This window comes from Lissotriton helveticus, chromosome 4_1, assembly GCF_964261635.1.
Source record: "Lissotriton helveticus chromosome 4_1, aLisHel1.1, whole genome shotgun sequence".
Lineage (NCBI taxonomy): Eukaryota > Metazoa > Chordata > Amphibia > Caudata > Salamandridae > Lissotriton > Lissotriton helveticus.
In genome coordinates, this window is record NC_136063.1 from 1,550,050,190 (window position 1) to 1,550,072,297 (window position 22,108).

At 46.5% G+C, this 22,108-nt stretch overlaps 1 protein-coding gene across 3 annotated transcripts in view; it reads left to right on the forward strand.

The window, feature by feature from the left end:
* The window catches only part of ADCY1 (adenylate cyclase 1), a 1,411,272-nt gene that overhangs the window by 54,596 nt on the left and 1,334,568 nt on the right, over positions 1-22,108 (forward strand). The window contains exon 3 of one of the 3 annotated variants that reach the window (XM_078685845.1): positions 2,012-2,026. The exons of the other annotated variants lie outside the window; for them this stretch is intronic. Within the exon in view, the coding sequence (XP_078541971.1) occupies positions 2,012-2,026 (15 nt within the window). The remainder of the gene's footprint in view (positions 1-2,011; positions 2,027-22,108) is intronic. 3 annotated transcript variants of the gene reach the window in all.

Sequence of the window (22,108 nt, forward strand, 5' to 3'; positions counted from 1 at the left end):
AACCCACTGTGTGGGGGGCTCATGAGGATGTGCAGGGGGATTACACATGGGGGGTTCACATGCTCTTCAGGGAAGGGACATCGCGGGGTCATAATGGTCTTGTGTGGGTGTATACCCTGGCACAGTGTAGTGGGTCCAGGCAGGCCGTAGATATTAAGTGCCCTGCCGGGTGGAGTAATGTTCAGAGGGCATCAGTGTGCGGGATCTGGTGTCGTCCCACAGAGTGATGGTTTAGCACATTTTGAGAAGGAACTATGAATGAGTTGGTCACAACCTAGGTGTTAGAGCCAGTACGTTGCACTGAGGACGTTTGGTGTTGGGACATGTAACAGGGCAGGGTCATCCCAGGCCCTGCGAGGGCACTGTTGGTGAGATGGCACTGGGAGAGTGGAAATGATGTGTCAGGTGTTGACAGAAGGGGGGCCTCATCTGCTGAGGCTGTTCCACGGAATATTATCATTCAGTCCCTCTTTGTGGGTTGACAATCTGTAGATCCAGCGTTGTTCTTTGGACAGTAGCTGCTTCTCGTTGTCTGTAGGGTGGACAGGGATCTGTTCGATGACTGTCCATCTGAGGTCATTGGTGGTATGTCCAAGCCTAAGGAAGTGGTCTGTGAGTTTGCTGATAGTCTTCTTGCACCGAATCGTACTTCTGTGTTCAGTGATTCTGGTGCATACTTTTCTCGTGGTCATCCCCATGTATCGGAGCTGGCATGGGCACTCAATCAAGTACACTAGGTTGGTTGAATTGCAGTTCATGTGCTTGCGTTGGTGCCATGTTTTTCCCGTGTTGAGCCAGGTCAGGAAGTTCTTCAAAGACTCCTCCGAGCCTTCCCATATCAAGACAGTGTACACCCCATGTACACTGGACAGAGGAGGGGCGGACCGGTCAGCGCCAACACCCGCAACAAGGGCAAGGAACAACAACCGCGCACCAGCCTCTAACCAGGGAACGAGACACACCTTCCCTGGTCTTCAACCTGTCCTCCATAGACTTAACCGCTACTGAAGCAAAAGTACTGAATAAAGGCCTCTCCTTTGTCCCTACCAAGAGAGTTGACATACCGAACTAGCCGAGTTCTTCCAGAAGCTGAAGCTCCGCGTCTTTTTTGAAAGACAAGACACCAATAATGACACAAGAGAAACCAATGAGACTGGTCTACGACCCAAATCAACATTCATGCCTCCACCTTCCAGTAAACCTGTAGAAATCATTGCCTTCGACCAGGCCGTCTACAATGAAGTAGAGAAAACCTATCAAACAGAGACTTACAATAACCTATCTAAAGAAGAACGGGCAGTACTGAAAACCCTCCGAGACAAAGACAACATTACCATCAAACCTGCTGACAAAGGCGGAGGGATTGTAATACAGGACACCTGTAGTAAATGTCCTCTCCACTGTTCTTCTCTGGATAGACTGTACTATGATATCTGTGACATCATAGAATGCCTGGGTGTCCCTCTGGCTCACAGTGCCTCTCTCTAACTTACTGTGGCAGTTGGTCATCTGAGGCTGAGGTGCTAACAGCTGGCTCCTGGTGGGGTTTACTTATGATCTTGACCTGTCTACCTGACTTGGAAGGAACTTGCAATAAAGGATCTTAACTTACAAAGCGGACTCTGCATCTTTCATGTACCACAGTTTGGCGACGTTTTGAAGAGGATGAACCTATGTGTGAACTAGTTTAAGCAACTATAAGAAAAGGAACCTAAGAACCTAAGACATCAACTTTCAACACGTCAAGTGAAAATAAAAGGTAATGCCCAGCTGGCCCCACCAGTGTCCTGTTCCACCTGGACAGCCTGCACCCTGGGCGTGTGTCTTTACTTTGATGTCTGTTTGTGTACTCACAGCCTACAACCTGTGCGTTTGTGATCTCTGCTGCCATCTGGAATACTTCTGAAGAATCCAGCAACATTTTGTTCAAGTACATTGGCAGCGCTATTCTGAGTCAACGCATTCAGGGACATTGTTTTCATGTGAGTGAACTGTTTTAGTTGATGTGCAGCGTGTGTGGACAAGCGTAACAACGTTGAGGAACAGTCTTTCTTGTGACTTCGTGCACTCTTTATTGTTACCGGAAAACTCGCTACTGTCTGCGCAGAACCCTTGTATTTCACAAGCTGAGTGTTGGAGTATCCTACTGCATGGCAACTTTAGTGGTTAAGCTTACTAAAATATTGGTTGTTTTTAGCAGTGTGTAAAGACTGGACGGCCTCAGTGTTAGTCTACTAGGTGTTACTGTGCTTTGCCAAGTTTGTTTACTCACCGTCCTGGATGCCGATGACGGTTGGTCGACGGGTGGTCAGCAGCGATCTTCCCTCCTTCCCTGCTGCCGTCCATCTGATGACGTGCTTAGAATGCATCTAGGAGTTAGCGAAGGTCTTCCTCCGTAGCGAAGCCCCTGTGACGTCAGGCTTTCTCTCACGCTGCAGCTTTCCAGTTGTCTTCGTTCAGCACGCTTTGGCCATGAACCATCCGGCGGAGGCGTAACAGCGTGCCGCCATCTTGCTCAGAATCAGCGTATTGTGTTCTGCATACTCTTCTCTGGTGCTTCGACTTGCAAATTGAAGCTCGAAGTTTCCATGTGGTGCTCCCAGTGTGGCTTCAACTTAACTCGCACACTGTGGTCTTCAATTTCCTGGTGTGAAGGTCATGATTTGTGTCGGCACCTAGCGAACCTGATTGTAATGATGGTCCTTATACTCATCTCTGCCGCAGAGCCGACCGGAGTTGGGACAATATCACTGCTGGTGATCTCCGATTCAGAATTATTTTTGGGACTGCAAGACTCCTCCACAATTGAATGGAATGACATTCTTGCGTTAAAGACCCGGGTGAGAAATCGCTCACCTGAGCTAGTGTTATTTATTTATTTGCGTAACACTGTTTGGTTCTTGTGGTTTCAATTCAGTTCTGCAAAGTGTTGTGTGTGTGTTTTAATATGGCACATTTTGTGGGGCTCTTTTGGCAAGTGTGTATCCTGCGTTGGGGATGTCGTAGGTTCGGCTTGTTGGGTTGTCAATGTCCATCCATATGGTCAGGGTTGGTATCCTGAAGCGTACTCTTTGGGTCCTTGGGTGTAGTACATGCCCCATTGTTGTGTGCTTGTGTGTAGTCATTTGTTTATTTTGCCTCTTGAGGGATGCTGTGTCTTATGGCGCACCCTGCTTAGAGGAGGTTGTTTGTTTGCTAGCGGGTAGTCCATTCCCATTTCTGGTTACCAGGATTACTGTCCTGCTGTGTACCCTTTTCAGGGAAGCTTGGATGTTTGGGGGTAGTCCATGCCTCATTTTTCTTCCCAGGGTCATTGTCCTTTTCCAGCGGTGTACCCTTTTTAGGGGAGGTTGCGTTTTTGCGGGTAGTCCATGCCCCATTTTTATTCCCAGGATCACTGTTCTGCGGTGTACCCTTTGAGGTTGAGTGTTTACGGGTAGTCCATGCCCCATCTTTTGTCCCAGGGTTATTGTACTTATCCTGCGGTGTACATTTTTCAGGGGAGGTTTGGTATTTGCGGGTAGTCCATGCCCCACTTTTGTTCCTAGGATTATTGTCCTGCGGTGTACCCTTTTTAGGGGAGGTTGGGTCTTTGCGGGTAGTCCATGCCCCATCTTTTGTCCCAGGGTTATTTTTCTTACCCTGCTGTGTACCCTTTTCAGGGGAGGTTGAGTCTTTCCGGGTAGTCAACGCCCATTTTTATTCCCAGGATTACTGTCCTGCGCTGTACCCTTTTCAGGGCAGGTTTAGTGCTTGTGAGTAGTCCATTCTCCATACTCTGCGCTTTTCCCTGCTTTTGGTGGAGATTGTTTGTGCACTATGTTCTTGTCTAAGTCTACCTTCTTGCAACTACTGGCCAGGGTTTCAATTTGGTATGATTTTGAGCTGTGAATTTATCATTCTTTAGTGTCAGCATATCTTTATCAGGGGTAGTTGTTTTTTTTCTTTTGTGAATTCTTATTAAAGGGGTTTGTTCTCTTGGTTTATTTTAAGTGAATCTTACCCCTATTGTGTCTCTCCCAGTCTACACTAATTTTTGTTTCTAGGGTCTTTACCCTGTGGTGTACCCATGTGTGGGGAGGTTATGAGTGTCACCAACTAACTTAGCGGTTGGTCTTGTTTTTGTTCGAAACCATGCTGTTTCGTTAATAATAATAATAATAATCCCTCCCTTACTTGACCTGGCCAGTGGTGCCAGTTTTGTCTCTCTGAGGAATCCCCCTCACCCAGCCCTGTTACGTGTTGTTAATATGGAATATAATCCGGCAGAAGATGGTACCCATGGAGAAAAATATCATGAGTAAAAAGGTACAGAGAGTAGTAAGAGTAGAGGTAGATAAACCTCGTAGATAAACCTCGTAGAGTTCTTCCCATTTTTTAGAGCTTCACCTATGAGTCCTATGAGTCCCACCCCCCCCTATTCCCAACCCGTGTTATTGCTTTTTTTTTTTTTTACATTACTTCTCTTCACTGTTTTTTTAAAAAAAAAATATTTTTTTATTTTTTGAAACACCCTCCCGTGAATTTTTTTTTCTTTTTTGTATTTTTCCTTTCCTTTTTTTTTTCTTCTTTTTTTTTTCTTTTATCCTTTCCTCCCTTTTCTTTTATTCTCCTTTATTTATTTATTTTTACTTTTTCTGAGTATGTTTCTACCATACAAACTATCAAGTGGAGTTTATAAGTGGGTTTATTAAGATTGGGTTCACTAGTCCGAGATAATGACTCTAACATGATGATGTAGGATGATATAGGGAACTTAATCTCTTTATCTCTTTATCTCTTTATCTGTTGGACTCTTGGTCTCTAACCGGCTCCCTGCTGATGGTCGCTGATGGAGGCTAGGAGTTCATCTGCCTCCAGAGGGGAATGGATGTTATGCATTTTGTTATTATACATGACCCTCAGGAAGGCAGGAAACCTCAACTGAACGGTAGCCCCCAGACTCCTGAACTTCTCCATTCTCTGGCCTAGCTCCCACTGTCTGTCGAGGGTTGTTTTAGACAAATCGGACCTAACAACATAGGAGAAATCTGAAGCTTTTAAAGATGCAGTTTTAACCCCTTCCACACTCATGACGAGCTGGGCTCGTCATGAGGTAGCCTCCTCGCACGCTCATGACGAGCCCAGCTCGTCATGAAACAATGGGAATCAACAAATACCAGCACAGGAGGGGAATATGCTGAGCATCGATGTGGTTAAGCGCCAAGTTTAGAATTTTCTCCTTGGTGGAGTAGGTTAGAAAGTTCACTAGGATCTTTCTCGGTTTTGATCTCCCCGACTTTAGGCGAAACGGGTCTCTGTGGGCTCGTTGAATATCCCTCTCCAAGTCTTCAACAGATTCCTCCAAATTCAGGGACTCTTTGAGCAAGGAGGCAATAAATTTTTTCATTTCTCCCCCCTCTTTTCCCCCTTCTTTTCCTTCCGGGACCTTCAGGAGTCTAATGTTGTTTCTCCGTGAGTAGTTCTCCAAAGATTCCACTCTTTCCTTTGTTACATTTCCATCACGTCTTAAATAGTTTATCTTTTCCTGTGCAGATTCCAATTTAGCTTTTAATTCGCCTACAGTACTTTCAAGAGTATCTGTCCTCTCAGAAAGCAGATTTACTCTCTTGTCAAGGGCATCAAACGCCGCTTTGATCTCTTGCTGGTTGCGTTTAGATTCAGCAAATCCACTTTTGATCTCATGTAGGAGTACCTCCAAAGAAATCCCTTCCCGAGTTTCCCTAGTTTCACAATCTGAGGGGACTGGTTCATCGTTATTTCCTTTGGCAAGCAAATTTGGAGACCCTGGCTCCTCCGAAATACTATCAGCAGACTCCGAGACCGCCAAATTTGGAGTTGCGGCCCCTAGGGTATTGTCTATACCATTCATCCCTTTATCTTTATCTCGAGGTCTGTTCTCCCCTGCTCTACAAGTGACTTCTAGGACCTGCGGCAGTACCTTGAAGTATGTCCTGAGCGAGGGAGTAAGTCGCACATCGCTACTTTTGGTATTTCTAGATTTTGGCTTGGCGCCAAGCTTAATATCAGAAAGCCGGGGGGTAGTGGCAATATGTTTGCCGGTGAAAACAAAAATAGAAGACCCTGGAGTACCCTCGTCAGTACTACCTTCTATTACTTCACTCGCTGCTTCATTCACAGTGCTAGCACCTGGTCCTTGATCAATGGCAGTGTCTGTATGGTTGTCAGCAGGGCCTGCAGCCCTTGTTTCGCAGAGCCCACCGTCAATTATATCAGTAGCTTTGGCCCCCCCACTCCCCCGCCCGGTCACCTTACTTGAAAGTAGATCACTGCAAAAAGCCGCTGCACGTTCTGCTCCTTCCTCCGTTGCTGCCCTTACCTCAGGTTTAAGTTTGAGGCGCCGTGTCCGTGGTTTTGATTTATCGATACGCAGGGGCACAACCCCCGGTCGCGTTACCTTCAGTGTGACCGAGCCCTTCTGGGATGAATGAAGGCTACTGCTGCCTCCAAGGTTCCCGCGAGCCGCCGCCCTGCGGCTCCGTCGCAGCTCCACGGCTGCCTCAGCCCACCGGGGAAGAGAGGTGGAAGGTAGGACCCCGGGGCCGCACATCCGCCGGGTAGGCGTTCCGTCCTTGCTCCGACCTGATCTTGCAGAACCTGCCGACCTGCTGAACTGCCAAGCCAACTCCGAGGTGGGTGCCTGTCGCAGACACCACCATGAACGCCACCCCACAACACCCCTTGGCCGCTTCCAAAGGATCCGAAAATATCCAAAAGCTCACAAGCAGCAGGACAGCGTCAGGACAAACCGGGGCGGGCAGAGCCGTGTAACACCGCTCAGCGCTCGCTGCTCACTGAACTCACTGAACTCAACACCCCGAGAAGCCGCGCAGAGCAGGAAACCCAGACAGAAGGGGGAAAGGATCAAAAGGACACCCAGAACAACCAGGCGAGTCACAGCGGTATAAGGATTGTATCCTGCCGAATTCCGCTACGTTTCTACTGGGGATACGGGGTTCCACTAGAGAGACGCGACCTGCCCTAGCCGGCGGCCGCCATGTTTCAGGGAGGGTTTTCCAGGGAGGGGAGGGGGGGGGGAAGGGGTAAAATTGCAAAAAATCTTCATTTGTCAGACACCAATCTACACTCACAAAACTCACTAAGCACAACTCACTCTCGTTCAACCAGCCTTGGGAGTAGATTTCTTTGTATTCATCCGATGAGTCGGTTCAGGGGTAAGGATATTAGATGCCGGGGATAAAATTCTTGTCCTGGAATGTCAATGGCCTGCGTGTTAAGAGGAGGAGGTATAGAATATTACAGTATTTGAAGGACTCCCCAGCGCAGGTCATTGTCATTCAGGAAACACATCTTCTTCGACAAGAAGTGAAGGATATGTTGAGGAATGTTAGATGGGTTGACTGTTTTATCTGTACCAACCACAATGCTAATATTCGGGGCATCCTTATCATCTTCAAAAGGCAAGTAAGAGCGCAGATCATTGAACATGTGGAAGACCTCAGTGGTAGGTGGCTATATGTTAAAGTAAGTCTAGAGGGCAGACCATATAATTTGGTAGGTTATTATACTTGAATACAATCCAAAGCCACCTCTTAACAACTCACGATCCAATAATTTGGATGGGGGATTTTAATTTAGTACTTAACGCTAATTTGGACAAATCCCCCAACTCAAGGGCACTAACTTATAAGAAATCCAGGCAAACGCTTTGGGTGATCATGACAACGCTTGGATTGGCAGACCCGTGGAGGGAGAGAGCAGGTAACGCACTTGGTGTATCTTATCATAACTTTAAATACAACCATAAATCTAGAATTGATTACGCTCTGTTTAGTTATTCATTAAGAGAGACCCTGAAGGATTTAGTTTACTTGCCCTCGCATCTATCAGATCATTCCGCCATCTCTTTTTCATTAAAATCAGTTCAGCAAACCTCACATACGTCTTGGTCATTTGACCGTACTATTCTTTTAGAGGAAGAAGAAACTGACCTCCTCATTCAAGAAGCCAAACTTTTTATGGACATCAACATAAATTCAGCTCAGTTGGATATAGTATGGGAGGCTTACGAAGCAAATTTACGAGGCCACATAACCAACAGGGCCTCTTATCGAGGGAAAGTATACAGGGCAAAGATCGCCAACATAGAACAGGATATCGCTCTCCTTGACCAACGTATCGGTTCCGGAACTGGGACCAATGAAGAGCAGAAACAGCAAAAGGATTTAAAGGAGAAGCTAGATAGTATCCTCCAAGAGAGGGTCGCAAAGAGATGGGCAGCTAGCAAACTCTCAAACTTTGAATATGGAGAATCCTCGGGCAAGGTCCTTGCCTGGAAAATTAAATCTGACCAGGCCAAAAAACACATCAAACATATTAGTGTAGAGGGGGAGACTTACGAAAGATCTTCCACCAAAGACATCGGGGAAGCATTTCTCGAGTTTTTTCAGCAAATCTATAAGGAGGAGATCTCGGACGACCCGATGTCTAAGCTCAGATGGTTAGAGAAGATAATTCTTCCCATTCTCACCCAAGAACAAAGCGACCGGCTTGACAGACCAATCTCGGAGGAAGAGGTGAGCGAAGCTATTAAAAAGGTGAAGCGGGGTAAGGCGGCAGGCCCCGACGGTCTCCCCGGTGAGTTACTTCGGGTCTTGGCACCCGAAATAGTTTCAGTACTTACTAGACTCTTTAATGATATCTTAGTCAAAGGAGCCACCCCACCTAAATCATGGGGGGAGGCAACAATCGTCCTGATTCCAAAACCAGGGAAAGATCCGGCTAAATGTGGCTCTTATAGGCCAATTTCGCTTCTAAATAGCGATTATAAGCTTTTTACGGCTGTGTTGGCGACCCGGCTGGGAAGCGAAGTTGCCTCAATAATCCACACTGACCAGAAGGGCTTCATTCGAGGTAGACAGCTTTCAGACCTTACTTATGACTTAATCGGGGCAGTGGATATTGCCTCAACTTTCTCCCTTCCTTTGGCCATTATGACCCTCGACGCGACAAAAGCGTTCGACAGAGTAAACTGGTCATATTTAGCTGAAATCATGAAGAAATTTGCAATTGGACCTAATTTTCGGAGGGCTATAGGTCTGTTGTATGCTAATCCCAGTGCGAGCATTTTGGTAAACGGTGCATGTACCCAGCCCTTTCAGATTAATAGGGGAACAAGACAGGGGTGCCCCCTATCCCCCCTACTTTTTAATATCTATATTGAACCACTTGCACAATCCTTTAGGGATGATCCAAGAATTTCCTCATTTGAATATGGTGGTTGGGAAAAAAGGGTAGGGCTCTACTCTGACGATATAGTAATTTACACCAGCGACCCATCAACTGCTTTCCCCATAGTGGTTGAAAAGGCCAAAGAATTTGGAAATATATCTGGCTATGATATCAACGCTGAGAAGACGGAGCTCATGACGTGGAACATTGCTAACCCAAGCGTTGTGGTGACACCCTCAATTCGTTACCTCGGAGTTAAAATCACGCAAGATATTGACACCCTAGCTAACGCTAACTTAGATCTGATCTTCCGAGAATGTAGGGCCCTATTGAAATCCTGGGTGGGTCTTCAACTGTCAATTTTTGGGAAAGTCAATATTGTGAAAATGTCTATCCTACCAAAACTGACTTTCATTTTTAATTCCATCCCTTTGGCTTTTGACTCTAAGCAACTTCATAAATGTCAGCAGGAAATTAGTTCTTTCATTTGGGGCAATAAGGCTACAAGGTTGGCCTGGAAAAAATTGAGGAGGAGGAGGGAAAAAGGAGGGCTTGCTCTGCCAGACTTGCAGTACTATTCTTGGGCATTCCAGCTTTCCCATACAAGAATGCTCTTGAAGTCACCAGATATCTCTTCAAAAGGGAGATTGTTTAAGGCAATGCTGGTGGGGGCAAACCTCCCGCTAGACGGGTTTCTATTTAAGTTTGGAGACCGAATGTTTTTTAAAAAGGTGAGGCTTAAGACTCTTTTAACACTATTGAAGTCATGGGTGCAAATTAAACGTAGAGTGAGGCTGGCATACTTTTTCAACTACGCTCAGATATGGGACTCTCCTGGGCTCCCACTGTGCTTGCAAGACTCCCTGGCAGCCCCCTTAATTGAAGCTGGGTTCTCAAGATGGGGTGAACTGGTATCTGGAGGTATCTTGATAGAGTGGGAGGAGCTTAAGGAGAAAGTAGGGTTAACCCTGTCAAGATTCAAGTACATGAAAATCAGCAGTTGGGCCAGAGAACTAATTAGGAAAAACTCTAATATTGGGAGACTCAGCCCCCTGGAACAGCACCTAGTCGAAAAACAGACAGGAGGTAAGGAGGTTGCTTTTTGGTACTGGTCCATCTTGGAGGAGATAGATGGGGATTTCAACCTCCCAAAGGGGCTCTGGGGAAGTGAAATCGTGTCATTAGACGAGGATATGTGGATAAAATCCTTCTCTCTTTTGTATAAACTTGTTAAACCCGCCTGGTTGAGACGAAACCATCTGTTCACTTTACACCGGGCATATCTCTCCCCTTTACGTTTATCTAAATATCAGGATGGGAAATGTTGTAACAAATGTCAACTTCCAGCAGCATCAGATACCCACATGTTTTGGGAATGCCCACACATAATTGCTTATTGAAAAGAGGTTAAAGTCACTCTAGATTCAATTCTCAAGACCAACATTCCTCTAACACTATCATTAGTAATTTTTGGCTTTGATCAGAACATCATCGGGGTAGCGTGGTTCTTCTTATTCTATGCCATCCTTCTGGCAAGACGGCAGATATGTATACATTGGGTGGATACCATCCCCCCCGCACACGCCGCGTGGCTAACGTCACTCTATGAAACATCCAAGATAGACTTGAATAGATCCTGTAGATCCCAGTACCTCACATTTTGGAAACTTTTGATAGATTGGAAGTGAAGTTTTTATTTATTTATTTATTTTTTTTTTCGGCCCATTGGGGTTTTTTTTTTCCCCCCCAAAGATCCGATGATTATGCCCATCTACTCCATGGCTCAGTATAGTGGTTTGCCCCGACTCCGTAATTTACCTACTGGCCAAACAGGCATGAAGTTGCCTAGAGGAGTGTTAACAAGGTGCATCATAACTCCCGCCAATTCGTAATAAGTGCTGCCTAGTTTGTGAAGCGGCTCAATTACCAGGGCATTGCTCCCAACGGCAGTGAGGTGGTTGGTGTGTTTTCTTTGCATCTATGGAACGAGTGTCGGGCAGATGAGGATTAAAAAAATAAAATAAAATAATAATAATAATAATATTAATAAAGGGGATTTATAAAGCGCCTGGTGACGCCATCTCAGCGTGTCCCCGCGCTGCGGAGAGAGAAAGATACAGATAGCGGGCTAACCAGGAGGATTAGTTATTATACAGGTGGGTCTTAAGGAGTTTCCTGAACTGCATTTCAGATCCTTCTAGCCTTAAGCTGACCAGGAGTTTGTTCCAGTTGCTGGCTGCCAGCCGTCTGAAGGAGCGTCCACCCATTAAGGGAGGGGGATGAGGCATATTGTGACATAATGTCGTTTTCTTTGTTCATTTCTCTGCTAATGATATCTCATGCTAACGTCATCTCATGTCGTACATTATTACTTTTGGTTCATCTCAATTTTGTACTTTCCTGCTAATGTTGCATTTGAGGTATTTTGCCTATAATTTCCTTATTCTGTTCTTATTCCATAAGGGAATAGGATGTGTAGTAAATGTCCTCTCCACTGTTCTTCTCTGGATAGACTGTACTATGATATCTGTGACATCATAGAATGCCTGGGTGTCCCTCTGGCTCACAGTGCCTCTCTCTACCTTACTGTGGCAGTTGGTCATCTGAGGCTGAGCTGCTAACAGCTGGCCCTGGTGGGGTTTACTTATGATCTTGACCTGTCTACCTGACTTGGAAGGAACTTGCAATAAAGGATCTTAACTTACAAAGTGGACTCTGCATCTTTCATTTACCACAACACCCAGGCTTACCGAGCAGAGTGCCAGAGACTCCTTGATGACAACCGCAATTACAGACGCCTCGACGGCGACCCTTTCAATCAACTCAAGCTAGCAATCACCAACCTGGTGACCACAGCGGCAAACAACAACCACATCTCCAAACAGGAGGCTACCTTCCTCTGCAACACACAAGCCCGGATACCATACTTTTACACAGTACCTAAAGTACACAAGGAAACGAGACCATCCCCGGGACGACCGATTGTCTCAGGCTGCAACTCACTACTATAGCCCCTCTCAAGGTTCTGTGACTTTTTTCTTAACCCTCTAGTACAGGCTGCAACCACTTACATCAAGGACACCAAACATCTCCTGTCCCTCTTTCAAGACCTGGATTTTAACCCTACAACCCAGTTACTAGTGGGACTGGACATTGAAAGCCTGTACACAAGCCTGCCCCAAGGAGACACCCTCATGGTCCTAGAAGTAACCCTGACCAACTCACAATGGGAACACACCACACCGAGAGAATTTGTCCTAGACTGCGCAAGATTGGCATTAAAAGAAGACTTTTTTGAATTTGAGGTAACATACTACCTCCAGACAAACGGAACGTCCATGGGCAGTATTTTTGCGCCCAGTGTGGCGGGATTACAGTCTACCCCCTGGAACAGTCACACATCCACGAGCCCAACAATCCTTTCACAGAATCAATAGTCTTCTGGCGTCGATACATTGATGACGTCCTCATGATATGGGAAGGCTCGGAGGAGTCCTTGAAGAACTTCCTGACCTGGCTCAACACACGTGATCCCTACCTACGCTTCACGTACACCAGCAGCATGGACCAGTTACCTTTCCTGGACCTACTGATCAAGGCCACCAATGGTAAAATGTCAACCACAACGTATTACAAACCTATGGCAAGAAATTCACTACTTGCCTTTGAAAGCTTCCACCCACGACCACTAAGGGAGAACCTGCCCTATGGCCAATTTCTACGCATAAGGCGCAATAGCAGCAATAAGGAGGACAACAACACACAGGCCACAGACCTTTCCCACAGACTACAACAACGGGGCTATCCAACAAGGATCATCGAAAGGACCAAGAAATGGGCAAAAAACCAAAATAGAGATGCCCTCCTGGAAACACCGACCCGTCAAGAAACAACAACACCGTTGACCTGTGTCTCCACGTACAACCCTATCTCCAATACATTGGCTAAAATCATTAAGAAAAATTGGAGAATCATCAACACGGGCAAACGAGACTGGGACCTGCCCCTCTTCGCTTATAAAAAATCGAACAGCCTACGGGATCAACTCATCTCTACATGGCCTAGAACCACGGAAACCACCATCAACCCTACACTACATCAAGGGTGGAACCTCCCCAAAGTCACAGGTCACTACCCCTGTGGCGATTGCAGTATTTGCCATCTCACGACACATACCAAAACCCTCAATCTGGAAACGGGAAAAACATGGCACCAACGCAAGCACACGAACTGCAATTCAACCAACCTAGTGTACTTGATTGAGTGCCCATGCCAGCTCCGATACGTGGGGATGACCACGAGAAAAATACGCACCAGAATCACTGAACACAGAAGTACGATTCGGTGCAAGAAGACTATCAGCAAACTCACAGACCACTTCTTTAGGCTTGGACATACCACCAATGACCTCAGATGGACAGTCATCGAACAGATCCCTGTCCACCCTACAGACAACGAGAAGCAGCTACTGTCCAAAGAACAACGCTGGATCTACAGATTGTCAACCCACACGGAGGGACTGAATGATAATATTCCGTGGAACAGCCTCAACAGATGAGGCCCCCCTTCTGTCAACACCTGACACATCATTTCCACTCTCCCAGTGCCATCTCACCAACAGCACCCTCGCATGGCCTGGGATGACCCTGCCCGGTTACATGTCCCAACACCAAACATCCTCAGTGCAACGTACTGGCTCTAACACCTAGGTTGTGACCAACTCATTCACAGTTCCTTTTCAAAATGCGCTAAACCATCACTCTGTGGGACGACAACAGATCCCGCCCACTGATGCTCCCTGAACCTTACTCCACCCAGCAGGGCACTTAATCTCCACGCCCCACCTGGACCCACTACACTGCGCCAGGGTATACACCCACACGAGACAATTATGACCCCGCGATGTCCCTTCCCCGAAGAGCACGTGAACCCCACATGTGTAATCCCCCTGCACATTCTCATGAGCCCCCCACACAGTGCGTTCATCACCTCCACTCATGGCAGAGCCAATATGCAGCAACATCACTGCACATTAGCGTACGTTACCACCTTAGCCCCTCCTTTTTGCCGCTTTATACACAAATAGAGAGGGCGCCCCTCCATTATAGTGCACAGATGGAGCGCGACTCCCCTATATGGATTAGCACTCTTCTAGATGACCGCACATTTGTACGCGCATGTAAGCGATCTAGACATTCAACTGCGCCATGAAAATAAATAGAGAGAGCGCTACATACACCTGCATGCGAGTCTTTCTTCTAGTTCCTCTACTACAGGCATCTCCTCGAGACAACAGGAAGCTGAACATACACCTGCATGCGAGTCTTTCCTCTATTTCCTCTACTACAGGCATCTCCTTGAGACAACAGGAAGCTGAACACACCCCGTTACACGTGCCCAGGCCAGAACACTTGACACAGCTAACAAGCAACACCTGGCGCTTTCTACTGGTATTTAAGCGCTCTCTACACTGAAGCTCACTTCTCACGGAGCCTCTGCCCGGACAACAGGTTCACTGCGGGCCCAGCGACATCGTGCAGTTAGTACCTGAAGTCGACTTTGTTAACGGTACAGCCACCATTCATGCTGCCCTAGGCTGTGTCTGTGTGTACATCCTTTTACCGTTATCTTGTTGGGTCCAGACTACCCCCCTCCCCCCAACAGCCTTTTTCCTTTTCTTCCCTCAATTTAGAGTGCACATGGTCCTGGCCCCCTGCTGAGCTCCATGCTGAGTTGTTCGCTAAAATCAGGTGTAAGCAACTCATTTTTAATGTTTTTTATTCCTTCACCACTGTTTACGTCAACTCCGGTTATGGTACTTAGGCCTACTTTCACATATAATTACGCATATTGTGAAACCGGCCACACTTTCACTGCCCGACACTGACGCCAACACTATCGCCTTGTCCGTGGTCACCACTAGGCACCCATCGCGGCCTCACTGAATGCTTTTAGCCCGCTACAAGGAGCCTTGACCTAAATGTTATGTCTGTCCTTTTGTTCCCCCCACAGGTACAACTCGAGAGGAAACACCTCTTGCACATATAAGCACCGTAGTGAGTGCTTTACACACAGGGCACTGACAAACTCATACAAACCCCTGTAACACCCTACACATATAAGGTCCTGAAGAAAGCCAGTAGAAGAAAAGGCCTGGCTGAAACTAGTTGACCGCACAGGACGTCGGAGGCCATAAGCCTACCGTGCACGTCCGAAAGCCTTTGTTTTTATTGACTGCCTGGTGTCCACCATTAAAACAGTCTTTGGGACACCTAGGACAGTATTTTAAACCTCACTCAGAGCACACTCACAGCACCCTCACGTACCAAAAAACCCGCTCCGCAGTAATCTGGCGTCGAAGCACAACTGAGGTACACTCAGTACCTCGGGTGGGGCCCGATGATGAAGCATGCCACCAACTAGGTTGGTGGGTGAGGGCCTTCATAAAACCTAATGGTTTTCCTCCACCAGCAGACATACAAACAATTTAAACCAGGGCTAGTTCTCAATGATTGCTAACATTTTCTGATCAGAAACTTCAGCATCCGAATTCAGGTTAAAAAGGCAGCTTCTCTGTGGTGTCACAATTACTCTATAGCGGGTGCAGACCACTCTTGTCTCAACAAATGGTGTGAGTTTGAGCAATAGTCTGACACAGGTGATTATTCACAGCCGCGTCTAGCACAGTGTTCTCAACATCACCTGGACCCACTGCATGGGGAGTACAGAGATGTCATTAACAGCTTTGGTGGCACAGCAGGTCCAGTCCCATGTGGAAGGTTACACTGCTGGTGGGCACTACATTGCATCTATCATGACTCACTGAACTTGCACATCAGTGTCCGGTCCAATGCCTACCAACAGCAGGAACACAGTCAGCACATTTATCTGGAGTCGATAGTGCCAGACTCTAATATAAAGCAAGGTTGTAGAGCAATAGCTAGAGCTGTCGTGGGGTCATCATGAGTCGCTTCGAAAGTCGGAGCCAAGGCTCACTGTCTCTGTGTCATGGGAACAGCAGGGGTAGATTCAGGAGTTTTGTGGGCAAATATACCATGTTATCACACAGTCTTTTTCCCCACAGGGGTTGTTACAACAATGGCGTTGTAATTCCACATACCATTACCCGGCAAGTCATAACAATGACTTGCGGAGGGGGCGGGGGCGCTGCATGTTGGAATAGTATAATTTACTATTCCAAATCCAGTCTGTGCTAACAGTAGAGAAGGTGTTGGATTTTTAATCCAACACCTTCTCCCCCCTCCACAAGTCGTTGTTCCGACTTGCGGAGTAATGGTATGCCGATTTAAAACGCGGTCGAAATACCCTGTGGGGAAAAAGTGTTGTGGTAAATGTTGTTTACCTTTGAGGGCTGATCTGTATGCAGCGTTTGCGTGCTTCCTGTCTATCGGAGTGCACCGCCACCTCCCTAGAACTTCCTTGGCCCACACACCATGCTCTCCACAGATGACGAAGAGAGCCCCTGTATCACTATCAGTCTGCACACAGGTCGCGGCAGTGACCACTGCATTTTTGAATGTTAGCACCCTGGAACCTGGCTCACACAGTACAGCCTGTTTCATAACCCTATCACAGTTTTCTTCAAATTATCACCTGCTCACTGTCTGTAGTTGTGGGTAGCACTTCACTGCTACCGGGGGTCCACGCAAGTATCTCTCAGCATCTGAGTCGTGTCCCTATGTTTCCATAGCACGGATAGTGCAACCGCTGTTGCAGAAGCTTTATAGGCCAAGTGGCAACAAATGTCTCTGCACCCTCCTGGCCACTGCAGATTAAATTGGTTTCTGGTCTCAGACCGAATCCATTATCGCTGCTCTCGGATGTGCACTGCTGCTGCCCAGATAATTTATGGCACATACATCAGTGGCACCGTAGGTGTAGGTGGATGTTGATAGGGCCACGATCTCAGTGCTATGCCCAGCAGGCCTGTGGTCTGGCGAAACTGCCACAGTGTCTGGTAGCAGTAGCTCCCAGGCCCCGGCTCACTCATAACAGTCTGCATCGCAGCAGGCCCCAGTATTTCGATCTCGGCACACAAGCAGTACTTACTGCTGCTACATCTCAGGTGGGAGATTTCATTAGGCAGGCAGCCTCTGTCGCAGTCATATGGCACCTCGAGCCACTCCCAAGTCACTCCAGAGTTCAGGTCCCCCTCCTCCACCAGAGGCCTTTCTATGCATCAAGCAGCCATGGGCCATTATCGCTAGTCAGCAAGCTTCAGGCGACGATTTTGGGAGTTCAACATGCTCCCCCACTATTATCGCACACAGCCCAACACTTTAGGGGAGCACACTGACTGGATGGCAGTATTCTGGTAAGTTTGTTCGTCCCAGCCAATAGAGCTGCACTGAAGTGTGGCCATCTTGCTGTGGGCAATTTATCACACGCCTCCCCCCTTGCGGCTTTATAGCTTAACAGGAACTCAGCCAACTGACTATTAAAGTTCATGTTTTAGTCCTGAGTACAAGTGGGAGCTGGTGCTGTCCTTCTTCTGTCCATCCATATGTCCCGAGCATTCTGAAGAAGTATGCAGTGGTACCACATTTATACCTGCCAGCTTGTGGGTGAGAGAGGCATCTGGTCCATCCCTGAGCAGTAGGGAAAAAGTTCACTGGGCATCTCGATCCATGTTTGCAGCAGTTCCTGTTTTTCGTACAGTAAACAACCCAACACTGCACCTTTCTACCTAAATCCAACATGGCAGAGCCATACTCCCTCTGTGTGCCTACTCAGAGCTGTGGCCAAGGAAATAAGCAAGCCCTTCTATGTGGGCACTTCAGACCAGTGTTAGGGAAAGCTCCTTTCCCACTGCAATTGGTGCCTGCCTGACTGAGGGAACAAATAAGGTACCTGCCTATATGGGAATCAACATTGGCATATGACAGGGTAAGCCTCTTTGAAGTTAAGAGAGTCTGTGCACAGTCCAGATGGTCCCCCTGCCTGAGGAACAGGCACACCTCCCCATGGCCTTTGTCTTGTCCTAGGAGCAATTATCACACCTTGTTATTGGGGCTATTCAGCTGCCAGGTGAGAGCTGGAGCTCATGCCAATAGGCACCTTCGTCTTTAAGCAGGGACATAGTGTCATTCTAAAAGAACATTTCTGTTGGAAGCTAGCACTCTATGTAGTGTATTACAATAAAGTACACTGTGCAGAGAGTCTAGTGGATCCCTTGCTGGTATACAGAGGTTAAAGTAGATAATACTAATGCTCATTTTGTGTTAGTGTGGGTGAGTAGTTAGGTTTATCAGAGTGTAGTGCTAAGCATATTTTGGTCTTACAGAGGCAATACATGAGATACATGAGATACACAGTCAAGAATGAATCCGAAACCAATGTATAATTTTTTTTCTCGATTTTATGTATATTTTAGGACGAAGAACTTTGATCCACAGTAAGTACTTTAGGAGTTACGATTTCTAAGAGTTTGGAAAATATATCACTCTTATTGTGCGTAATTATTCACCATTGCAGTCAATGGCGAAAAGCTGAAACATGCATATAAAATCAGGCAATACTTTCATGAAGTTCACCTTCTTGTTTTAGATTGATAGCAGGACCAGGTCCAAAGTTCCAGCAGCAAAAGATCAGGAGCATCCAGAATTCGTCCGGGAGCAGGGTGCTGAAGATTTTGGTAGCTGGTGTGCTATGAAGAAGGGGGGCATTTGGAAAGACACTGCACAAGAGGACTTAGAGGTAAGTCCGGTGGGTCCCACTGGAGGAAGGAGGTCACATAGGTCACCGGACCATTGGAGCATGCCCGGCTCATGTTTAGCAGGGCCAATGGGGCAGGTTGCAGAGCAAATAGGTCATCTGTGTGTCATGCAGAAGCCTCATGGTCAGGAGCAGGACAATTGGAGAGGTGATTGCAGGACATCTGGGCCACTCAGGATGGGGTCTCAGTGGTCTTGACATCCCCTGATGGATGCTTGCTTCTTCAGTCATTGTAATCCAGCACAGGCTCCTCGTCTAGTTGTTTTCCGAAGGGGGTCCAGCACTCAGGGTATTGGTATGGTGCAACTCTGGTAGGTTCTGGTGTCTCCAAACTTGGCAAGGAGACAGATTTGACGTTCCAGAGCTGGTGTACCTCTTTTGGTGCAGGTGCTGAGTCAAAGTCAGAGGGGAGCAGCACGTCAACAAACTGGATTCAGCAGGATCAGTGCCTATGAAATTCAGAGAAGTGATACCTTCACTTCAAGGAAGGTTCTTGGCATTTTTGCTGAAGCTGGAGGAGCTCCAGGGTTCTTGGAGTCTTCACAGGCTCATGACAACACAGCGCCATTGTACAAGTCCTAGAGGCAGTAGGCACTGTTGGGCACCAATTTTCTTCTTCAGCAGGGCTTCAGTTCTTGGACAACAAGTTTTCCTCATCCTGGTCTTCTACCTGTCTATTGAATCTACGTTCCAGGTCTAGGGATGCCACCTAAATACTGAATTTAGGGGCGTTACAGGAGGAGACAGGTAGTAGCCAATGGGCTACCTACCTTTAGGGTGCCTACACCCTCTAAGCAAACATTTCCTGTGGGAAGAGGCACTACCTTAGCCCTGGTAGATTGCTTCTCTACCATCCCAAGATGGTGAAGGTGCAGGAGAGGGGTTCTCCTTGTCTGTCCCACCCTAGGGGTGATGCTGGCTGAGTGTGGACCCTCCTCCTCATCTAACTAATGTTCCCGTCCGTCCTCCTACCAAATATAGGAGCAGGACAGGGTGTTGGCATCCCCCACTAACTGGGAAAGTCTGAGCTGAACTTCAAAGGTGGCAAACATCTTAGGGTACAGTGACGCCATCATGGAGCTAGGAAACACATAATGACAAATATCCAGCCCATGTGCTCTTAATGGCTTCCCTGTACACTTACAGTATTCAAGGATGGCTCAGATATTGCAAGGTCATATCTGCTCATGCAGATATGTCCACACAATTAAAATAGTGCACCCTGCCTTAGGGCTGTAAGGCCTGCAGTATCTCATGCAGTGTTTGAGGGCATGGCACACAAGGCTGTGTGCCATGTTGACTCTTTGGTTTTCTCTGCACCAAGACATGCAGCCTGCAGTGTCAGTTTGCAGGGCCTTGGTGAGCGATCTCTTGGGTGGCAAATGTTGTGCTACAGCCCCAGTGGACACACTTCAGTACCCAGGCACTTGGTACCAGGGGTACCAGCTACAAGGGACTTACAAGGGAGGCTGAAGTTGGGCCAATCGTGGTACATTTTGGGAAACAGATTTGGCACTGGGAACCAGGTTAGCGGAGACCCAGTGCACTTACATTTCAAAATAACATCAGGCATCAAGCACAAATTGGGGCTAACCATGTGAAAAGAGGCATTTTCCTACACTTTCCATAACAATTATTATAACATCTATTATCTCATTAAATTGTATTTTGATTAACTATCAAAGTGTCTTTGATTTAAATTGTTAGATGTTTCCTAAGCAAAATTAGCATTATTAAGTGCAATAATTTAACCCATTGTTTTCCGATAAAACTGCCTGCCTTCCTACATAGAAATAAACTTGTCGGCCTTTCCCACTATAAGGCCATGTATAACATTACATTTCAACATGTCTTACTATTAAATTGCATATACCCTGCCCTAGAGATTATAAATTGCACTTATGTTGGTTCTTTTTACATCAGAAGGATGGATTGATGGATGTGGGATTTGTGTGAATCAATTCCAGACTAGAGCCCTACATTTATCATAGAATGTACCCAGAGGCAATGGGAAAATGCACTCTTGAAAATCCACATGAATCTGAATTCAGAGTTACAAACCACACATGTTTATTACTTAACAATCAATATAGAAGGCCAAACGGTATTGGTTAGTCATTCAAATTCAAAATATACAAAATGCAAATAAATGTAAAATATCATTGGCAGCTTAAACTAAGCCCTAAACAAATCAATATCAATAATCAAATACAGTTTAGCAAAAGACAAATGAGAATCAAGTAGAATTTGTCATAAAGAATGCTCAATAAGTCAGGAGAGAAAGAACATGGGAAATGTTTTAAGTTCAGAGTGATAAACAAGTAGCCAGGAGCCTGTTCTCTAAGAGGGCCAGAGGAGGACGTAACTTGTTTCCCAATGGTGGGTTTTTCCAGACGGAGAAATTGTGCAATCACTTTGATGTAAAAGAAAGTTACATATCACAATCAATAGATAAACAGGAATCACATCAAATGGTAATATTGACACTTGCTTTTTATCTAACGCATACAGTGTACTATGCCTTTTGCAGAAAGCAATAAAATATGAACACCTCCGTTCTGCCGAAGGAATTGGCCTTCTTTTACATAAAACTGTGAATCCATCTGCTCAAGAAACATCAGTACCAGGAAACATTACATTTTATAAATGTTACAAAGCAAGCTAGACTATAGCGTTAACTGAATTTCATACTATTAAATAATCAGTGAGGGTCGCATCTGAACCCCGTGGCGCTCGGGCAGGAAGGGTGCAGATTAGTTGGCATCAAGCACTGAAAACCACACATATTAAAAATGTGCAATCTAAAAACACGTGTAGGGTGACGCAATGGGTGCTGCAATCACCAGTGAGATTTAACATGCAGACTTTGGGTACACTTTGAACCACATACTAAGGACTTATAAGTAAGTCAAATATGCCTGTTAGGAGTATAATCCATTTCAACATGTTTTAGGGGTCAGAGCACATGCACTGGGACCTGGTTGGCAGAGTACCAGTGCACAGAGCTTAAAAACCAGTGGTACCAGTCCACAAAAGTTTGCGTGATCATATCAAGAGTCTCCTCTCAACATCTGTTTTTGTTTTCTGCCATGTCTCAATAGCTGCTTGTTGCTTAATCAAGGAATCCTCTGTGGCTGCTTGTTGCTTAATCAAGGAATCC